Genomic DNA, 16,938 nt, shown 5'->3' with positions numbered 1-16,938 from the left:
ATGTTTTTTTTTCTGCAGGTCAAGAAAAAGTAAGCATTCTCCAATCCTGGCTTCTCTGTAAAGGACAGAACACTGCTAAGCTTTTTTTGGGGGGACATTTTTACTTTGAGCCCTCTTAACAAAAAAGCTTCTTTTAAGAAAAACAACCCAGGTACAAGAAGTTAATCATCAGAGAGAAAAGATTTGTGGAACACTGTCCGAATGCAATTTATATATTAAACTCAGTTGTGATGTCTTTAGAAAATTCTGTCCTCATGACTTTGGGTTATAAAGTAGAAGGCACCATTGGTGAAGGTGCTTATTCCAAAGTCAAAGCAGTTACTTCCAATAAATATAGGGACAGATTGGCAATTAAGGTACTCAACAAGAACCGTGCACCATTGCATTTTGTTAGCAAGTTCCTACCCCGCGAGCTAGCTATTCTTAGGAATATCCACCACCCCCATGTGGTTGAAGTTTTTGAACTTGTTGAAGCCAGCTGTGGGTTGCAATTCATTGTCATGGAGCTATGCCATACTGACCTCCTACGGTTGGTTCAAGAGACAGGTCCTTTTTCAACATCTAAGGCCCAAAGAATCTTTGCAGAAATTGTCAGTGCCTTGCAGTATCTTCATGATAACAACATTGTTCACAGAGATCTGAAGTGTGAAAATGTGCTTCTCACAGAGGATCATAGCACAAAACTGACTGATTTTGGCTTTGGAAAGCATTCAGTCAGCCCTGGTGACATATGTGCTACTTACTGTGGCTCTGCAGCCTATGCTCCACCAGAGGTAAGCTGCAATATCACACTTATTTGTTAAATTTATTTTGAAAGCATTAAAAAAAGATTTGCATTGCTTCATTAGCGTAATAGAACTTCATCATTAACATGGAACAAAAAGACATTTTAATTTGTGCTATACTCCTGTTGAAAGTTCTACTAGAAACAGAAATGATTGAATCTACTGAATGAAAAATGCAAATATATTTAAAAGTATGGTAGAGTCATCAAGATCTCTGTAATGTCTAGTGTTGTGGGGTATACACTAAGAAAAAAAGAAAGATTGTGTAATAACTACAGCATTTAGAACTAGAAGCTGGAAAATTATCTTCAAGAGGCCTCATATAGGCCAAATGTTGAACACGAACTGACAACAGGGATAAAAAAATAGATCTTGGATTTATTGATATGTTATTAAACAAAGTATCCGGTCATCCTTAGTCATGTCCTGGCTGATTGAAGGTGACAGGATTATGGGTCACAAGCTAGTCATTCTTCTTATAAGAAACCAACAAATAATTGCATCCTTTCACCATCCTTCTGACATACATTATTAAATCAGAGACTTAATGGGGCAAACCTGTTTATCCCACTGGACAAAATCTATGCCATACTTAGTTATTAAACAACAGTAGACAGGGTGTTCTGGGTATATTCCACAGTGAGTAAGAAAGCCTGCTTTGATTAATATGGTATAGTGCGTATAATTTTTGGTCTGTAACAGCAAACTATTAATAAAAATGCTGGATAATAGACACTATCTAAGCTTGTGCCTTACAAATCTATATTCTGAGAGATTTATTAAAACGCGGTTTCTAAAAAGTGATTCTTTTGCAAAGTTTGAAAACTGGTTTTATCATGATAGCAACCAACACACTGCTCCAATCTTCAGGAAAAAGTTTTTGGTTGCTATGGTGATTATATTAGATTATATTAGAATAACTTTTCAACCTTTGTATCAGAATACTCAACCCTCACTCAATCTGGTGATACTGACACAGAAAATGTAACGACATTGATACAACCTGTCAACATATATGGTGAAATCATATCCAGTAATATCCATATCTGCCCATGGCTACTTCGGTTTGGTGAACTACAGCTCTTAGATTCCTTCCCAGGGAATGTAGAAATAATCGAGTATATTTGTACAATACTTAAAAGACTCACTAGACTGATCCTTACCTTTGTGATATAGAAGAAAAATGTTAATACTAAGAAGGACTGTTTTTCTTACAGGTGCTTTTGGGGACCCCTTATGACCCAAGAAAGTACGACATATGGAGCCTTGGAGTGATCCTTTATATCATGGTCACTTGTAAAATGCCATTTGATGACTCCAACATTAGTAAACTACCAGAAATCCAGCAATTAGGGGTGAAATATCCAAGTACCGTGTCTGTGAATGAAAAATGCCACAGCCTTATCAAAGATCTGCTGCACTTTAGCCCTTCTGCTCGACCTGACATACACTCTGTGTCTAAATCCAGCTGTCTGTCATTTAACATTTGAAGCAGGCTAATAGATTTCCTTGAATATCCTTTGGCATCCTTATTATTCTTACCAGCTAACAGGTATATATGTTATTTCCACATCATATTTAAAATTCAGCCAGTCAATGTATTAGATGGAATAAAAGAAGATCCCAGACTGCCACTGGAGCAGCAGTTATAGTACGTCTTTAGCTCTTTTGGCTTATGGCCCATTGGGCACTTTCCCGGTTTGCCATTCTGGGCCTGTTGTGTAAGCTTAACTTTTGTAGGGGTGCCTAAAATTTGGCATCTACTTTGGGAAGATGAATAAAATAGTAGTGGGTGATGATAAGCAATATCAAGTGTCAAATGATGTGTCAGAGAGAGGTGGCACCAAGTTTACTTTAATACCAAGCTGATATTGGTTTCTGCTCAACATGTGCCTCATATTGGCTATGATACCCCTCCTCCAATTTTAACATTGATGGAGGTGTATAAATTGGTAAAAACATGCAATTTCTTAAAGGCTACATTTTTGCCAAAGAGTATACGTATAATATTAAAAGAGAACAAGACTGATGTTTCCAATGAGAGGTTGAACCTTTCAAGTCTCTGACGGGTTTATCTATAAATTAAACATGTTGAAAAATATTCCTTTGCAATTCTTCAAATTCATGGACAAAAATGGTCATTTATGTAGATCCTTTACGCTTGGTTTAATAGAACACTGGAAAGCATTAAAGTAGTCCCTGTTATGTAACTTAGGGCTTTAAGTGAAGCCATAATGATTATTTATTTGAGCAACTGAATATGAAATTGGCATCCTTTGTGCATTTAGTGCCTCAGTTATTAGACTAACAGCCCCTGTTAATGTTGGTTGATTTCATGCTGCTCTTTGTTATCTATTTACAGTATTTAAATGGCTGTTCTTATATCAATTTAATGTTTTCTTAAGAGACAATATCGCCTGGATTTAAAAGGGTGATCTTTTAAAAGGGGAGGGGGGCTTAAATGGCTGACGGCTGTGCTGTTTTTTAGTCTTCTTGGTATTTTCATCTCTGTGTCTGTATTGAATATCTGAATATATTTTCTACCTGTGAAAAAAAAACCGAAAAACTTTTATACTCACATTGAGTACAAATAATACCAGTGACCAGAGTGGTATAGATTTATAGGCTACCGTATTTGCTCGATTATAAAACAAGGTTTTTTTCAGAGCAAATGCTCGGGCTCGTCTTATAATCAGACCTCAAATAGAGGTCTGACTATGAGACTAAGATCTAGATCCCCCGCAGCGCTGCAGGGGACCTGGATCCTCCTGTCTGGTAACCTCCGCTGCTGGTGCTTCTGACTCCCTGGTGTGTAGTTGGGGCAGCGGGTAGACATCTACGTGATTTGCGTAGGCAACTTCCGCTGCAGCTGGAAGGAGGTGCCGTTAGAAGCGGGGGGTTGTCTGCGTCCATCACGCAGACCTTCCCCAGCTGTCAGAGAGGAGAGTTCCCCGCACCGCTGATGGACGCAGACAACCCCCACTGCTAACAGCACCTCCTTCCGGCTGCAGCGGAATCACCTAGACGTCTACCCGCTGCCCCGACTACACACCAGGGAGTCAGAAGCACCGGTAAGTTTGGGGGGGTGTTAAATGAGGGGCATAAGGCTTTTCTGTAGACAGAGTGCTCTATGATATGCCTTTTAATCCCCTTAATGCCACTCTGCTACAGAAATGCCTTATACCTCCCTATAGGCCACTGTGCCCCATCATATGCCTTTTAACCCGCTAAATGCCAGAGTGGCATATAGGGGTATAAGGGATATCATGGGGCACAGTGGCATTTAGAGGGTTAAAAGGCATATCATGGGGCACAGTGGCATATAGGGGGTATAAGGCATTTCTGGGGAAGAGAGGCAAGCCTGGGGGCAGATGTGCATAACTGGGGGCAGGTTGGAAAATTAAAGGACATACAAACAAAAAAAATATTTTTCTCAATCATAGCTTTTATTAAAAAAATAGTTTATATGAATTAACTTTGAATTTTTATTTTAAAATATATACATTTTGTATTTTGGTGTGGTGCATGCAAAAAAAATAGGAGCAGAAATTAATCATATGAATTGTGTTCCCTTTATGAATGAGACACAAAAAACCCCAGTGTAAAAATATACTGTTTAGATCTTCAATTGGTACAAGAACCTTTGGCCACTTATCTAAACTAAATTTATCTATAGTCTTTTATAAATGTAACTATAATTAATTATACTGCCTTTTTTGAATGTATTCTCTCCTTATATTGATTTTTCCTTGGGATACTGAGAAATTGTTTAATGATATTTTGTCATGTTATATACTGAGGCAGACATTGACGGTGGTACAGCATAACACTTATCACTATATACTGAGGCAGAAATTGACGGTGGTACAGCATAACACCTATCACTATATACTGAGGCAGACAATGACGGTGGTACACCATAACATCTATCACTATATACTGAGGCACACATTGACGGTGGTACAGCGTAATCCCTATCACTATACATTGAGCCAAAATAGAAAAAGGCTCCAGGCACTCAAGGGTTCCATCAGACCGATTTATTGAAGGAAACGGACAACAACGTTTCGACCTCACAATGAGGTCTTTATCAAGTATACATTGAGCCAGACATTGACAATAGTGCAGCATAACTCCTATCACTATATACTAAGCCAAACATTGATGTGGTGTAGGCCTACCACTTCATTAGTAGTAGGGATGCACCGAAACGAATTCTGGACTGAAACTGAAAATGCAGCATTTACCTGGCCGAAACCGAATATGGCCCCCCCCACACCATAAAAAAAAATCTAACACTTTTATTTCAAGTAAGTAACACACCAAAATAGGACAAAACAATTAAATAACAATATTAATATATATATATATATATATATATATATATATATATATATATATATATGATTGTTAACAGCAATCACATTTCTATCATGCCCAGGCATACCCAGATTCCAGGATGTACTCGCAGACTTGGCATGATAGGAGTATCACTCCCTCACTCCCTTTTGTCCTACCTACCCCTTCTCACTCCCTTCTCCCTATCTACCCCCTCCTAACTATCTACCCTCTCCCACTTTGAAGTTCACTTACCTTTCAGGAGTCCTGCGGTGGGGGTGCAAGGCCTCTGTCTCCCAGCTCTGCCACTGTATGGAACAGTATAGAGTGATGGGAGTTATGATGTACTAGAGCATAATTATATAATGAAAAATACATTGGAAATGGTACAGCATAACACCCATCACTCTCACACACTTACCAATCCGCACATATACCAATCCACACACATACCAATCCACACACACACCAATCCACACATACCAATCAACACACTTACCAATCCGCACATATACCAATCCACACACATACCAATCCACACACACACCAATCCACACATACCAATCCACACATATACCAATCCACACATATACCAATACACACATACCAATCCACACATATACCAATCCACACACATACCAACCCACACGCATACCAATCCACACGCATACCAATCCACACATATACCAATCCAGACATATACTAATCTACACATACCAATCCACACATATACCAATCCACACATATACCAATCCACACATACACCAATCCACACATATACCAATCCACACATACACTAATCCACACATACCAATCCACACATACCAATCCACACATACCAATGCACACATATACCAATCAACTCTCACTCACTGAATGCTTTCCTACCTTTCCTCTTTTCTCCTTACAGCTTCTTTTCCTCCTCTTCGCTCCTCTTCTTCGGTTCTTCTGTCTTCTTCCGGGTCAGAGGGCACGGACGGCAGTGGGCGCGGCTTCAGTGTTGTGCGCCGGGATCTGACAACAAATCCCGGCGCACAGCAGCTGTTGCCGCGCGGATCACAAGGGAGCGGTATCGGAGGTCTTTAACAGACCTCCGGCTCCCTTGAGTGGTTTTAAGCCGGGTTCAAGGGTTGAACCCGGCTTAAAATCACTCAAGGGAGCCAGAGGTCTGCTAAAGACCTCCGATACCGCTCCCTTGCGAGCCTGCTCCTCTAGTGGCGGACATTGCTGTCCGTCTCTGGAGGGATGCCGGGTGCCGGCAAGTTGGCACCCCCCTGATGAGCGGCACCCGGTGCGGACCGCCCCCCCCGTCCCCCGCTAGGTACGCTACTGTATTTTATATTATACGTATACGTGCCTATTTGTTGTGGGGTGGCGCTTTTTGGGACTTTACTTTTTTATATATACAGTTACTAGGTAAGTGAAACCTTTGAAGTTACCAGCATTATGTACAGTATACATTAGTCTTAAAATATGATATGATTTTCATCTTAGTTACAATAATGAACAAACACAGTGTTTGTCTGTTTGTCACTGTGTTTGTGTGACTGTGTGTGTAATGTCTGGTACTAGAGGAGTTAATTATCCGAATCTACTAATGCCTGGTATTAGAGAGGTTAGATTCTATATCTACTCATTTGTGTAATGAGTGTATGTATATTATTAAATCGGAAATCAACATGGTTTCTTAATAATTAATATATAATAGTATATGTGAATCAGTGTGTATGTGAGATATATATATAATATATAAAATGTATTTATGTGTATGTGATGCTATACATATGTGAATCAGTGTATGAATATATATATACACCTGTGTGAGTCATCTCATCTCACCTGCTTCATAGTGTGTCCCTGAATGGCAGAAACAAAATGTGGTCACCCTATCGGGTACGCGTGCGTCGCTTACCTGAAGAACACATGGCACCAGAATGCATCGCAACTTGCAGGACTTAAGTGATCTGCTGCTAACGTCTTGGTGCCAGATACCACAGCGCACCTTCAGAGGTCTAGTGGAGTCCATGCCTCACAGGTCAGGGCTGTTTTGGTGGCAAAAGGGGCACCTACACAATATTAGGCAAGTGGTCACAATGTTATGGCTGATCGATGTAGTCCTAAAAATAAATAAACTAAAGATATAAAAAAGAAATTTTAAAAAAATCCTTCTGTTTTTATGAGAACAATACAGGCCTTTCATATAATAACACAACATAGCTGCAGTAGCTGAGATCACAGAAACATTGCAGAACTTTTTTTTGTAAGGATCTCAAGCTAAATGTTTTATGTCCTGGCAGTAGAGTGTTATTAAAAATTAAACATTTATGCTTGAGGTAAATTGCTTGACTTGTTCAGTAATGCTGAAAAGTTGATAAATAATATTACAATTTGCAGAATCAGGTAGATTCACCCTACAATGATGATGGATGCAGTGAGCAAATTAGTTTTAAAGAGGAAATTTACTTGCTATATACATTTGATTTTGGTTTATGGATAATCACAGGCAAAGCCCTTCTTTGCACAGGACCTGCACCCTGCGCTCCCACCAGTCCGGCTTCCAGGTGTGTGCAACACTACGTGAGCCCACAGTAGAAGTGCTCACACCCAGCACAAGCTACACTATGCGGGCACCTGATCCTCACACCCATATGAGCTTTTTGGACATTCATTCAATGAATTTCCTGATGCACAGCGCTTTTGCTGGTTATGTTTCTAGAGGCAATTGGGAACTCTGTAGTGAGTAATGCTACACCACTTGGCCACCTCTCTCAGTGAGAGGTCAACCGCTCTCATGGTCAACCGCTTAGTGGCCGAGCTGTTATTACTCCTAAATGCTTCTACTTCACAATAATAGCATTTCCAGTGAACAGTGGTAGACTTTTCGCAAACTGACTTGTAACAAAGGTGGCATCCTATGACAGTGTCACGCTTAAAGTCATTGAGCTCTTCTGTACGACCCATTCTACAGCCAATGTTTGTCTATGGACATGGCATGCCTATTTACTTGATTGTATATCCCTGTTAACAATGAATGCGCCTATAACATCTAAAATCAATGATTAGGAAGGATGTCCACATACTTTGGTCATATAGTGTAAATAAAGAAAGGGCTATAAGAGCAAGAGAGAGACAGGGAGAATGCAGGCTTTGAGAGAGGGAGAATGAAGGCTGTGAGAGGGGAAAGCTGAGGATGAATGATGACTGTTAGATAGATAGGGAGAGCAACAGCTGTGAGAGAGCCTTTAGAAAGAAAGTAAGTGTGTGTAAGTATATCTATGTGCTATGGTGTGAGTGCATGTGTCAGATTGTATATTATTGTATAGTGTTTGCGTGTTACTGTATGGTGTGAGTGTGCGTGTCAGGGCTTGTCTGGGTGAGGGAAAGGAAGAGGAGGAGAGTGTGTGTGTTTAGTGTGGTATTACACTAAGTTCACCAAACTTCAGGGAGGGATTTCCCTACCCCCTCCCGGTTGCACAGGACACTGTAGAGACATATACACTTGAGTACTTTTGTGAACTGCCCATGATACAAATGGCGCTATTTTGACATAAGAATGGAAGCCACACGCATGCAAATAAGTTAAAAAGCAGGTGGATAAAGGTATATGGACAAACTATTGATGTCATACGTATTTGATAACATGTACTTTTACATACATATATAAAGGGATAAGAATTGGAGAAATAGCAGTGGTTACGTAAAGTTGTCATTGAGGAGCCCCACAAAAGCCAATTGGCCCTAGGCCCTGCACCCCACCAGTGACAGCCCTGATTGTAGGCTTTGGGTGCTGGAAGTTATAGACTATGAACACGATGCTGAAAAGATTTATATCATGTCCTTCTGGGGGAAACTAACCTTAAGAAATAAATTGGCTAAACTATATATATGTAAGGGTCCCGGGGTTCGGCACCTACTGGGACACCTGCCCGTCCGGTCCGGCAGGTCCCGCGCCGTTCGCGGCGCCTCCTCCTCCTCCATTCGCGGCACACCATCTACTAGACGCGCACGCGCGCGTCACAACAAAAGTGAGGAAGTTCCTCACTTCACCTCAGGAACTTCCTATATCTTACCAACAGTTTCAAGATGTCTTCGAAAAGAAGAGTGCGGATAAATTACCCCCTCATCGTCCCTACGATTGTCCCATCGAACTTCTTCCTGGAGCTGCTATACCTTTCGGCAGAATTTATCCCCTATCGGAGCCCGAACTGGCTGTACTAAAAGATTATGTTGATGAGAATCTCGTAAAGGGATTTATTCGACCATCTACGTCCCCGGCAGGGGCAGGAATATTTTTTGTCCATAAAAAAGACGGAGGTCTTCGCCCCTGTATTGACTACCGGGAATTGAATAATTTTACTGTAAAAAATCGGTACCCACTTCCGCTTATTTCAGAATTACTGGAACATGTACGGTCAGCTACGGTCTTCACAAAGATAGACCTCCGTGGAGCTTGTAATTTGGTAAGAATGAGGAAGGGGGATGAATGGAAAACAGCGTTTAGGTGTTGTTATGGACATTTTGAATATTGAGTGATGCCTTTCGGTCTCTCTAACGCCCCCGCTACATTCCAACACTTCATCAATGATGTTTTTCATGATGTCTTAGACCGTTTCGTTATAGTATACCTTGACGACACATTGATATTTTCGCCTTCCCTGGATACTCACCGTGAACACATGTGTCAAGTTCTCAGCCGACTCAGACAGAATGGAGTCTATGCCAAACTCCAAAAATGTGTATTCGAGGTCCAAACTATCGAATTTTTGGGGTACATACTCTCTTCCAACAGTATCCAGATGGACCCCAGGAAAGTCACTTGCATACTCCATTGGCCTGCTCCCACGGACCGCAAAGGTGTACAAAGATTCATGGGATTTGCGAACTATTATCGTAAGTTTATCCGTGACTTTTCCAAACATATACAACCTCTCACAGCCCTTACTTCAAAGAAGATCCCATTTCTCTGGAACGAAGCGGCACAACGAGCATTTGACTTTTTAAAGAACAAATTCATCTCTGCACCTATCCTCAAGCTTCCGATTCCTCATCACCCATATACTTTGGAGGTAGATGCCTCCGACACAGCGGTTGGTGCTATCCTTTCCCAAAGGCAGGAGGCCGACAGTCAACTTCACCGAGTCGCCTATTTCTCTCGGACTCTCGCCCCAGCAGAAAGGAACTACTGCATCGGGGAACGTGAATTATTAGCAATCAAACTGGCATTAGAAGAATGGCGACATTTACTCGAAGGTACAACATAACACCTATCACTATATGGGGTACAACATAACACCTATCACTATATACTGAGGCAGACATTGACGGTGGTACAGCATAACACCTATAACTATATACTGAGGCACACATTGACGGTGGTACAGCATAACACCTATCACTATATACTGAGGCACAGCACAACACCTATCACTATACATTGAGCCAGACATTGCCAATAATGTATCATAACCCCTATCACTATATACTAAGCCAAACATTGATGTGGTGTAGGCCTACAGCATGTTTTTTTGGTGCTTTTTTAAAGAAAAAAACGTTTTCTTTAAAAAAGCACCAAACTTTTAGGGTGCGGCCTATATACGGGGGCGGCCTATATCCGAGCCAATACGGTATATATACACATATATATATATATATATATATACATATATATATGTACATATATATATACATATATATATATATACATATATATATAATTGCTAACAGCAATCACACTCCTATCATGCCCAGGCAGCCAGTACATGCTGGAACCTGGGCATCATATTTATGTGATTACAGCCTCCCTATGCCATGCTATTCCCCCCCTTACACATCCATGCTATCACACACACACACACTCATTCACAAACATTCAGCATAAACTACAGCATAACACCCATCACTCTCACACACTTACTAATCCACTCTCACTTAATGTTTTCCTACCTTTCCTCTGTTAGTTACTTTTCCTCCTCCTCTTCGTTCTTCCTCTTGACTCTTCTTCTTCTTCTTCTGTGTCCTGTCCTTCCGGTGCAGTAAAGAAGGTGGGCGTGGCTTCAGTGCTGTGTGCCGGGATCTGACATCAAATCCCGACGCACAGCATCAGTTGCCGCGCGCATAGCAAGGGAGCAGGATCGGAGGTCTGTATTAACAGACCTCCCGCTCCCTTGATTGATTTTAAGCCAGTTGGGGTGAGATTGTTCCCTCTAATTTTTCTTGGGTCATGTGCGCAGAAAATTTCTGTTGTGCAAAATTTTTCCCAGAGCCAAAATTTTGTGCGCACAATATGCTTCTACAGTCCATATAAAGTTGGTGGAGCTGAAAAAAAATCACATTGCAAGGGGGTGGAGCTATATATTTCCAACCCTTTTGACTCCATGGTCTATTCTAAAGGTGAAATTCTCACCGCAAAAATTAATTATGAGCGAATCATGAGCGGGGGCTCCGGGCTGCATAAAGGATCAATATATATATATTATTATTTTTTTTTATTGGGAAAAACTGCATACCATTGACAGGGGTACAGCATATCACTATATACTGAGGCACACATTGACTGGGGTACAACATAACACCTATCACTATATACTGAGGCAGACATTGACGGTGGTACAGCATAACACCTATAACTATATACTGAGGCACACATTGACGGTGGTACAGCATAACACCTATCACTATATACTGAGGCACAGCACAACACCTATCACTATACATTGAGCCAGACATTGCCAATAATGTATCATAACCCCTATCACTATATACTAAGCCAAACATTGATGTGGTGTAGGCCTACAGCATGTTTTTTTGGTGCTTTTTTAAAGAAAAAAACGTTTTCTTTAAAAAAGCACCAAACTTTTAGGGTGCGGCCTATATACGGGGGCAGCCTATATCCGAGCCAATACGGTATATATACACATATATATATATATACATATATATATGTACATATATATATATATATACACATATATATATATACATATATATATAATTGCTAACAGCAATCACACTCCTATCATGCCCAGGCAGCCAGTACATGCTGGAACCTGGGCATCATATTTATGTGATTACAGCCTCCCTATGCCATGCTATTCCCCCCCCTTACACATCCATGCTATCACACACACACACACTCATTCACAAACATTCAGCATAAACTACAGCATAACACCCATCACTCTCACACACTTACTAATCCACTCTCACTTAATGTTTTCCTACCTTTCCTCTGTTAGTTACTTTTCCTCCTCCTCTTCGTTCTTCCTCTTGACTCTTCTTCTTCTTCTTCTGTGTCCTGTCCTTCCGGTGCAGTAAAGAAGGTGGGCGCGGCTTCAGTGCTGTGTGCCGGGATCTGACATCAAATCCCGACGCACAGCATCAGTTGCCGCGCGCATAGCAAGGGAGCAGGATCGGAGGTCTGTATTAACAGACCTCCCGCTCCCTTGATTGATTTTAAGACAGTTGGGGTGAGATTTTTTTATCTCCCCAACCGAGCTTGCTCCTCCAGCGGCGGACATTAATGTCCGTATCTGGAGGAGTGCCAGCGTCACCCTGGACGGACTGCCCGCCCCCCCAGCTCCCCGTTAGGTACTGTGCGCACAATGTTAGAACGTGTGCGCTCCCTCCAAAAGTTATGTGCGCGTGCACCAGCGCACAGCTTAGAGGGAACACTGGTCACAACAAAACTTTATGCCTGAGTGACTTCACGCACGTAGGCGTGGCGTTCACGAGCAGGCAATTTAAAAACTGAGAACTGAGACTCATTCAGTGCTCAGTTATTGTGCTGTGCAGTCCGTGATATTCGCTCCTTTCGTTCCTGATTGACCCTTTGTGTACCAGACCCAGCTTGTTCAAGACTAACCCTTTGTGTACCAGACCCGGCTTTGTATGAGATTGACCCTTTGTGTACCAGACCTGGCTTTGAATGAGATTGACCTTTTGTGTACCAGACCCGGCTTGTATGAGATTGACCCTTCGTGTACCAGACCCGGCTTGTTAAAGATTAACCCTTTGTGTACCCGACTCGGCTCCTGTTCCTCAGCCTGCTTCCTGCGTTCCGGTCTCCACCTGTATTTTTTGAGGAACTCCTCTAGGGTTCCCTACAATATATAACCCATTAAATATTTCATAGTAGCTCTTGCAATTGTTTAATTAATCAGAAGTAGCACCATCAGAGTAAAAGTTGGAGATCACTACTCTAGACTAATTGCAATTAACCTGGAACACTACCACTTAGCTACAATTCCATACCAGTGTGTTTACCAGTATACACTTTGGGTCATATATTGCTCCCCATGGTATTGTCTCCTGCTGCTTTACAATCCTCATCACACATCTCTGGACTAGAGGATGACAATCTCATTACTAACTTTTTAAAAGCAAACTGCAAATGTACACAGACTAGAGTATATGAACACATTAATGAAATAAAAATGTGTGATTTGTTGAAGTGGGAGGAATTCAAAACAAAAATTATGTATTTGGGACAAAGTATACTGGAGGATCAATGTTCCTGAGCAGACTAAAGAGGTCTGGGCTATCAATGTGTCAGTTTTTTGGATTATGTGATCAATGTATATGCTACATCTGTAAACCATGTCTCTTTTTCTACACCCACCTCTAGAATGGGCACATATATAGTACATTTCATTATATTAAAATACCATGCTATTAAATAAGTAAACACTGCTTAATGTCTCAGATCAATTCACTTGTCTTACATTAACTTACATTGTCTTACAAAGAAGAAAAACATTCTCACTCTTCATAATTTCTAAAAGGGAGGGTTGGATATGGAACAAAGGGACAATTGGTTCTTGTCTTACTCTGAAAATGTAGGAGACAAGTGGAGTTTGAATGATACCTTTATTGGCTAACTGAGTAAATATAGATTGCAAGCTTTCAAGACCTCTCAGGTCCCTTCATCAGGCATGCTATACAATAATGTGAAAAACCTGTCTTTAAGTATCAGTCAAACAGTATGGTTACAATTGGGAAGCAGATAACATCAAAATGTCCAGGACAAGGTTCTTTGATCAGTCAATAGTGTTAAAATCAGAGGTGGTTTGGAGTCATAAAAGGAGGTGTCACATCTGAAAATGTAGGGCAACTACTATTTTGGGCATTTGCAACACCTTGATTCTTTTCTTTTTCAGCCATTCTGTTTTAGATTTGCTGGTGTGCTTAAGGGTCATTGTTCATGACCCAAGTTCCACCAAGCCTTAGCTGTTGTACAGATGGCCTCACGTTTTACTCTAGAATACTTTGGTATACAGAGGAATTCATGGTCAACTCAATGACTGCAAGGATCCCAGGTCCTGTGGCTGCAAAACAAGCCCAAATCATTACCCCTCCACCATCGTGCTTGATAGTTGGTATGAGGTGTTTGTGTTGTGTTTGGTTTACATCAAACATGGCGCTGTGCAATATGGCCATACATCTCCACTTTGGTCTTGTCTGTCCAAAGGACATTGTCCCAAAAGTCTTGTGGTTTGTTCAGGTGCGACTTTGCAAACCAAAGCCGTGCTGCCAATGTTTTTTTTAGACATCCTATAAGCAAAGCCGGGGAAAGAGGTCCATATAGTGTTGTCAGAGTCCGTACTCCAGACCCCGGCGCAGTTACTCACCAGAGTACCCGCTACATGCAGGCACCGGGTCCAGCACAGCAGCTCCGGTCCTCCCCATCTCCTCTGCATCCCTCGTGGCTGTAGCAGAGGGCGTGCGCGTTCTTCAGGCGGCAAGTTTAAAACCGAGCACTGAGCATTGCTCAGTTATTGTGCTAACTACCCCTTTATCCTTGTGTATTTATACTTATCGTGATTCCTGTGTACCAGACCCGGCTATTGCTTGATTCTGCTTACTTACCGTGATTCCTGTGTACCAGACCTAGCTATTCTTTGATTCTGCTTTTACTTACCTTGATACCTGTGTACCAGACCCGGCTTGTTCCCGACTGTGCTTTATGGGCCTTGTCTTCTTATTCCTCGCTCTGGTTCCTGTTTCCTGCATACCGCACTCCGCTGTACCCTGACAAGTATATATATAGGGCAGTGGGGTGGGAGTTCTTCTTTTAAATAGAAAAATAATATTTTACTGTATAACAATTTTATGTTCATCATAAAAACTGCTATACACATGCTTTCAATTCTTGCCAAAAGAAACTCGTAAGGGAGGTGAAAGGGTTAAAGGTGGGATACATGTTGATATGGATTAACCTCTTTGTTCTGCATGAACATATCCTGGGATGATTGTGCAAAATGAATGGGATTGTGTTGTGACATTTTGAGAATTTTAATGTCTGGCACAGCGTGCTGCTTAGAGTGACTCTATGAGGCTCAGCTGAAAACAGAGCCATCATGGTGGGAAACCAGGATAATCCCAAGCTTTTGTCACACTGCAAAGTGACTTTAACAATCAGCTAAGTACTATAATGGTCTTTTTTAATAGAAGCTTTTTTTGTTAAGCAGCTTGCTTTTTATTCAGATTGACCAGCACAAATGCAAGGCAACAATCCTGTGAATGTAGAGGCTGGCTGTAGTGTAATTTCCATTCTTTTTGAATGGGTACAAATTCTCTGCATCATTTATGATACTTTGAGGTGTATAGTCAATAACTATGTCTTAAGGATTTAAAAGCACATTAAGATAATTAAATATTGATGGTTAACAAAAATCTGTTTTAAAGGGAATGAATTACTCTTACACTTTTTTGGAAGATGGAGATGGAGCCATATTAGCTCAATAGAAAACCTTAAGTTTTAACCTCATTAGTTTACCTTGAAGTTGATACCTTTTATTGGACCAACACAGAAATAGATGTAAAGTTACCAGTGGCGGATCTACCGGGGTCGCAGGGGTCGCGACTGTGACCGGGCCCCGGCGGCAGGGGGGCCCAAGCCAAGGGGCCGCCTGAAATCTTTTTTAAGTTTTTTTTTTATTTTTTAAATAAGGCAGGGGCGTCCAACATGCGGCCCGCAGGCCAAATGCGGCCCGCGAGACCTCGAGGCGCGGCCCGCGTAAGATCGGCAGCCAGGGCAACCGATCTTACACGACCCGCACCTCAAGCCCTGCTACTTACTTGTGGGAGGGTCTTCTGGACAGCACAGAGGAAGCGGAGTTCACGTGACATCCTACTTCCTCTGTGCTTTAGCAGAGAAGGCAGAGGGAGGCCGCGCCCCCTGCTGAAGTCTGTGAGCGGCATCGAAGGGAGATGCAGTGCAGGTAAGGGGGTGGGGAGGGTGTTTGAATGAGTGTGTGTGATTGAGGGAATGAATCTGTGAATTAATGATTATATGAATAAATGAGTGTGTGTGTGTGTGTGTGTGTGTGTGTGATAGCATGGATGTGTAAGTGCTGGAACCTAGGCATGATGGGACTGTGATTGCTGTTGCTGTTAGCAATCACACTAACAGCAATTGCTGTTAGCAATCACACTCCTATCATGCCAAGTCATATTGCTAATTTTGTCCAATTATGTGTTACCTACTTTTATTAAACATGTGAGTTTTTATTATTATTTTTAAAGGTGGGGGTCATTTTCAGTTTTGGCTAAGTGAACCCTGAATGTTTTGGTCCAGAATTTTCATTTTAGTTCATCCCTAGAATAAATCTAGGGAATCCTGAATTTGTAGTCGCAAAACTTTCAAGGCCCAGAAATCAGTGAGAGGAAGAGTAAAGGTTTTGTGTCATTTTACTTTATTTTAATCTGCATATTTTATTAAAGGCCATATTTTTTGTCACAGTGAAAAATGAGTGCGGCCCGCGCACGTATACAATTCTGATGAAGTGGCCCACTGCAGAAAAAACTTGGACACCCC

The 16,938-nt window shown here is 41.5% G+C and overlaps 1 protein-coding gene across 1 annotated transcript; it reads left to right on the top strand.

Moving 5' to 3' along the window:
• The first annotated feature begins 230 nt into the window (after positions 1–230).
• On the top strand, positions 231–2,275 carry LOC149289058 (testis-specific serine/threonine-protein kinase 6-like). Its single transcript, XM_089490993.1, has 2 exons — positions 231–773; positions 2,003–2,275. Exons 1-2 carry the CDS (start codon positions 231–233, stop codon positions 2,273–2,275), a joined length of 816 nt encoding a protein of 271 aa, XP_089347119.1.
• The last annotated feature ends 14,663 nt before the right edge of the window (positions 2,276–16,938 follow it).

Source organism: Sceloporus occidentalis, unplaced genomic scaffold, assembly GCF_023333645.1.
Source record: "Sceloporus occidentalis isolate IW3139 unplaced genomic scaffold, rSceOcc1.0.p SCAF_48, whole genome shotgun sequence".
Taxonomy (NCBI): domain Eukaryota; kingdom Metazoa; phylum Chordata; class Lepidosauria; order Squamata; family Phrynosomatidae; genus Sceloporus; species Sceloporus occidentalis.
This window is presented reverse-complemented; position numbering and strand designations above follow the sequence as displayed.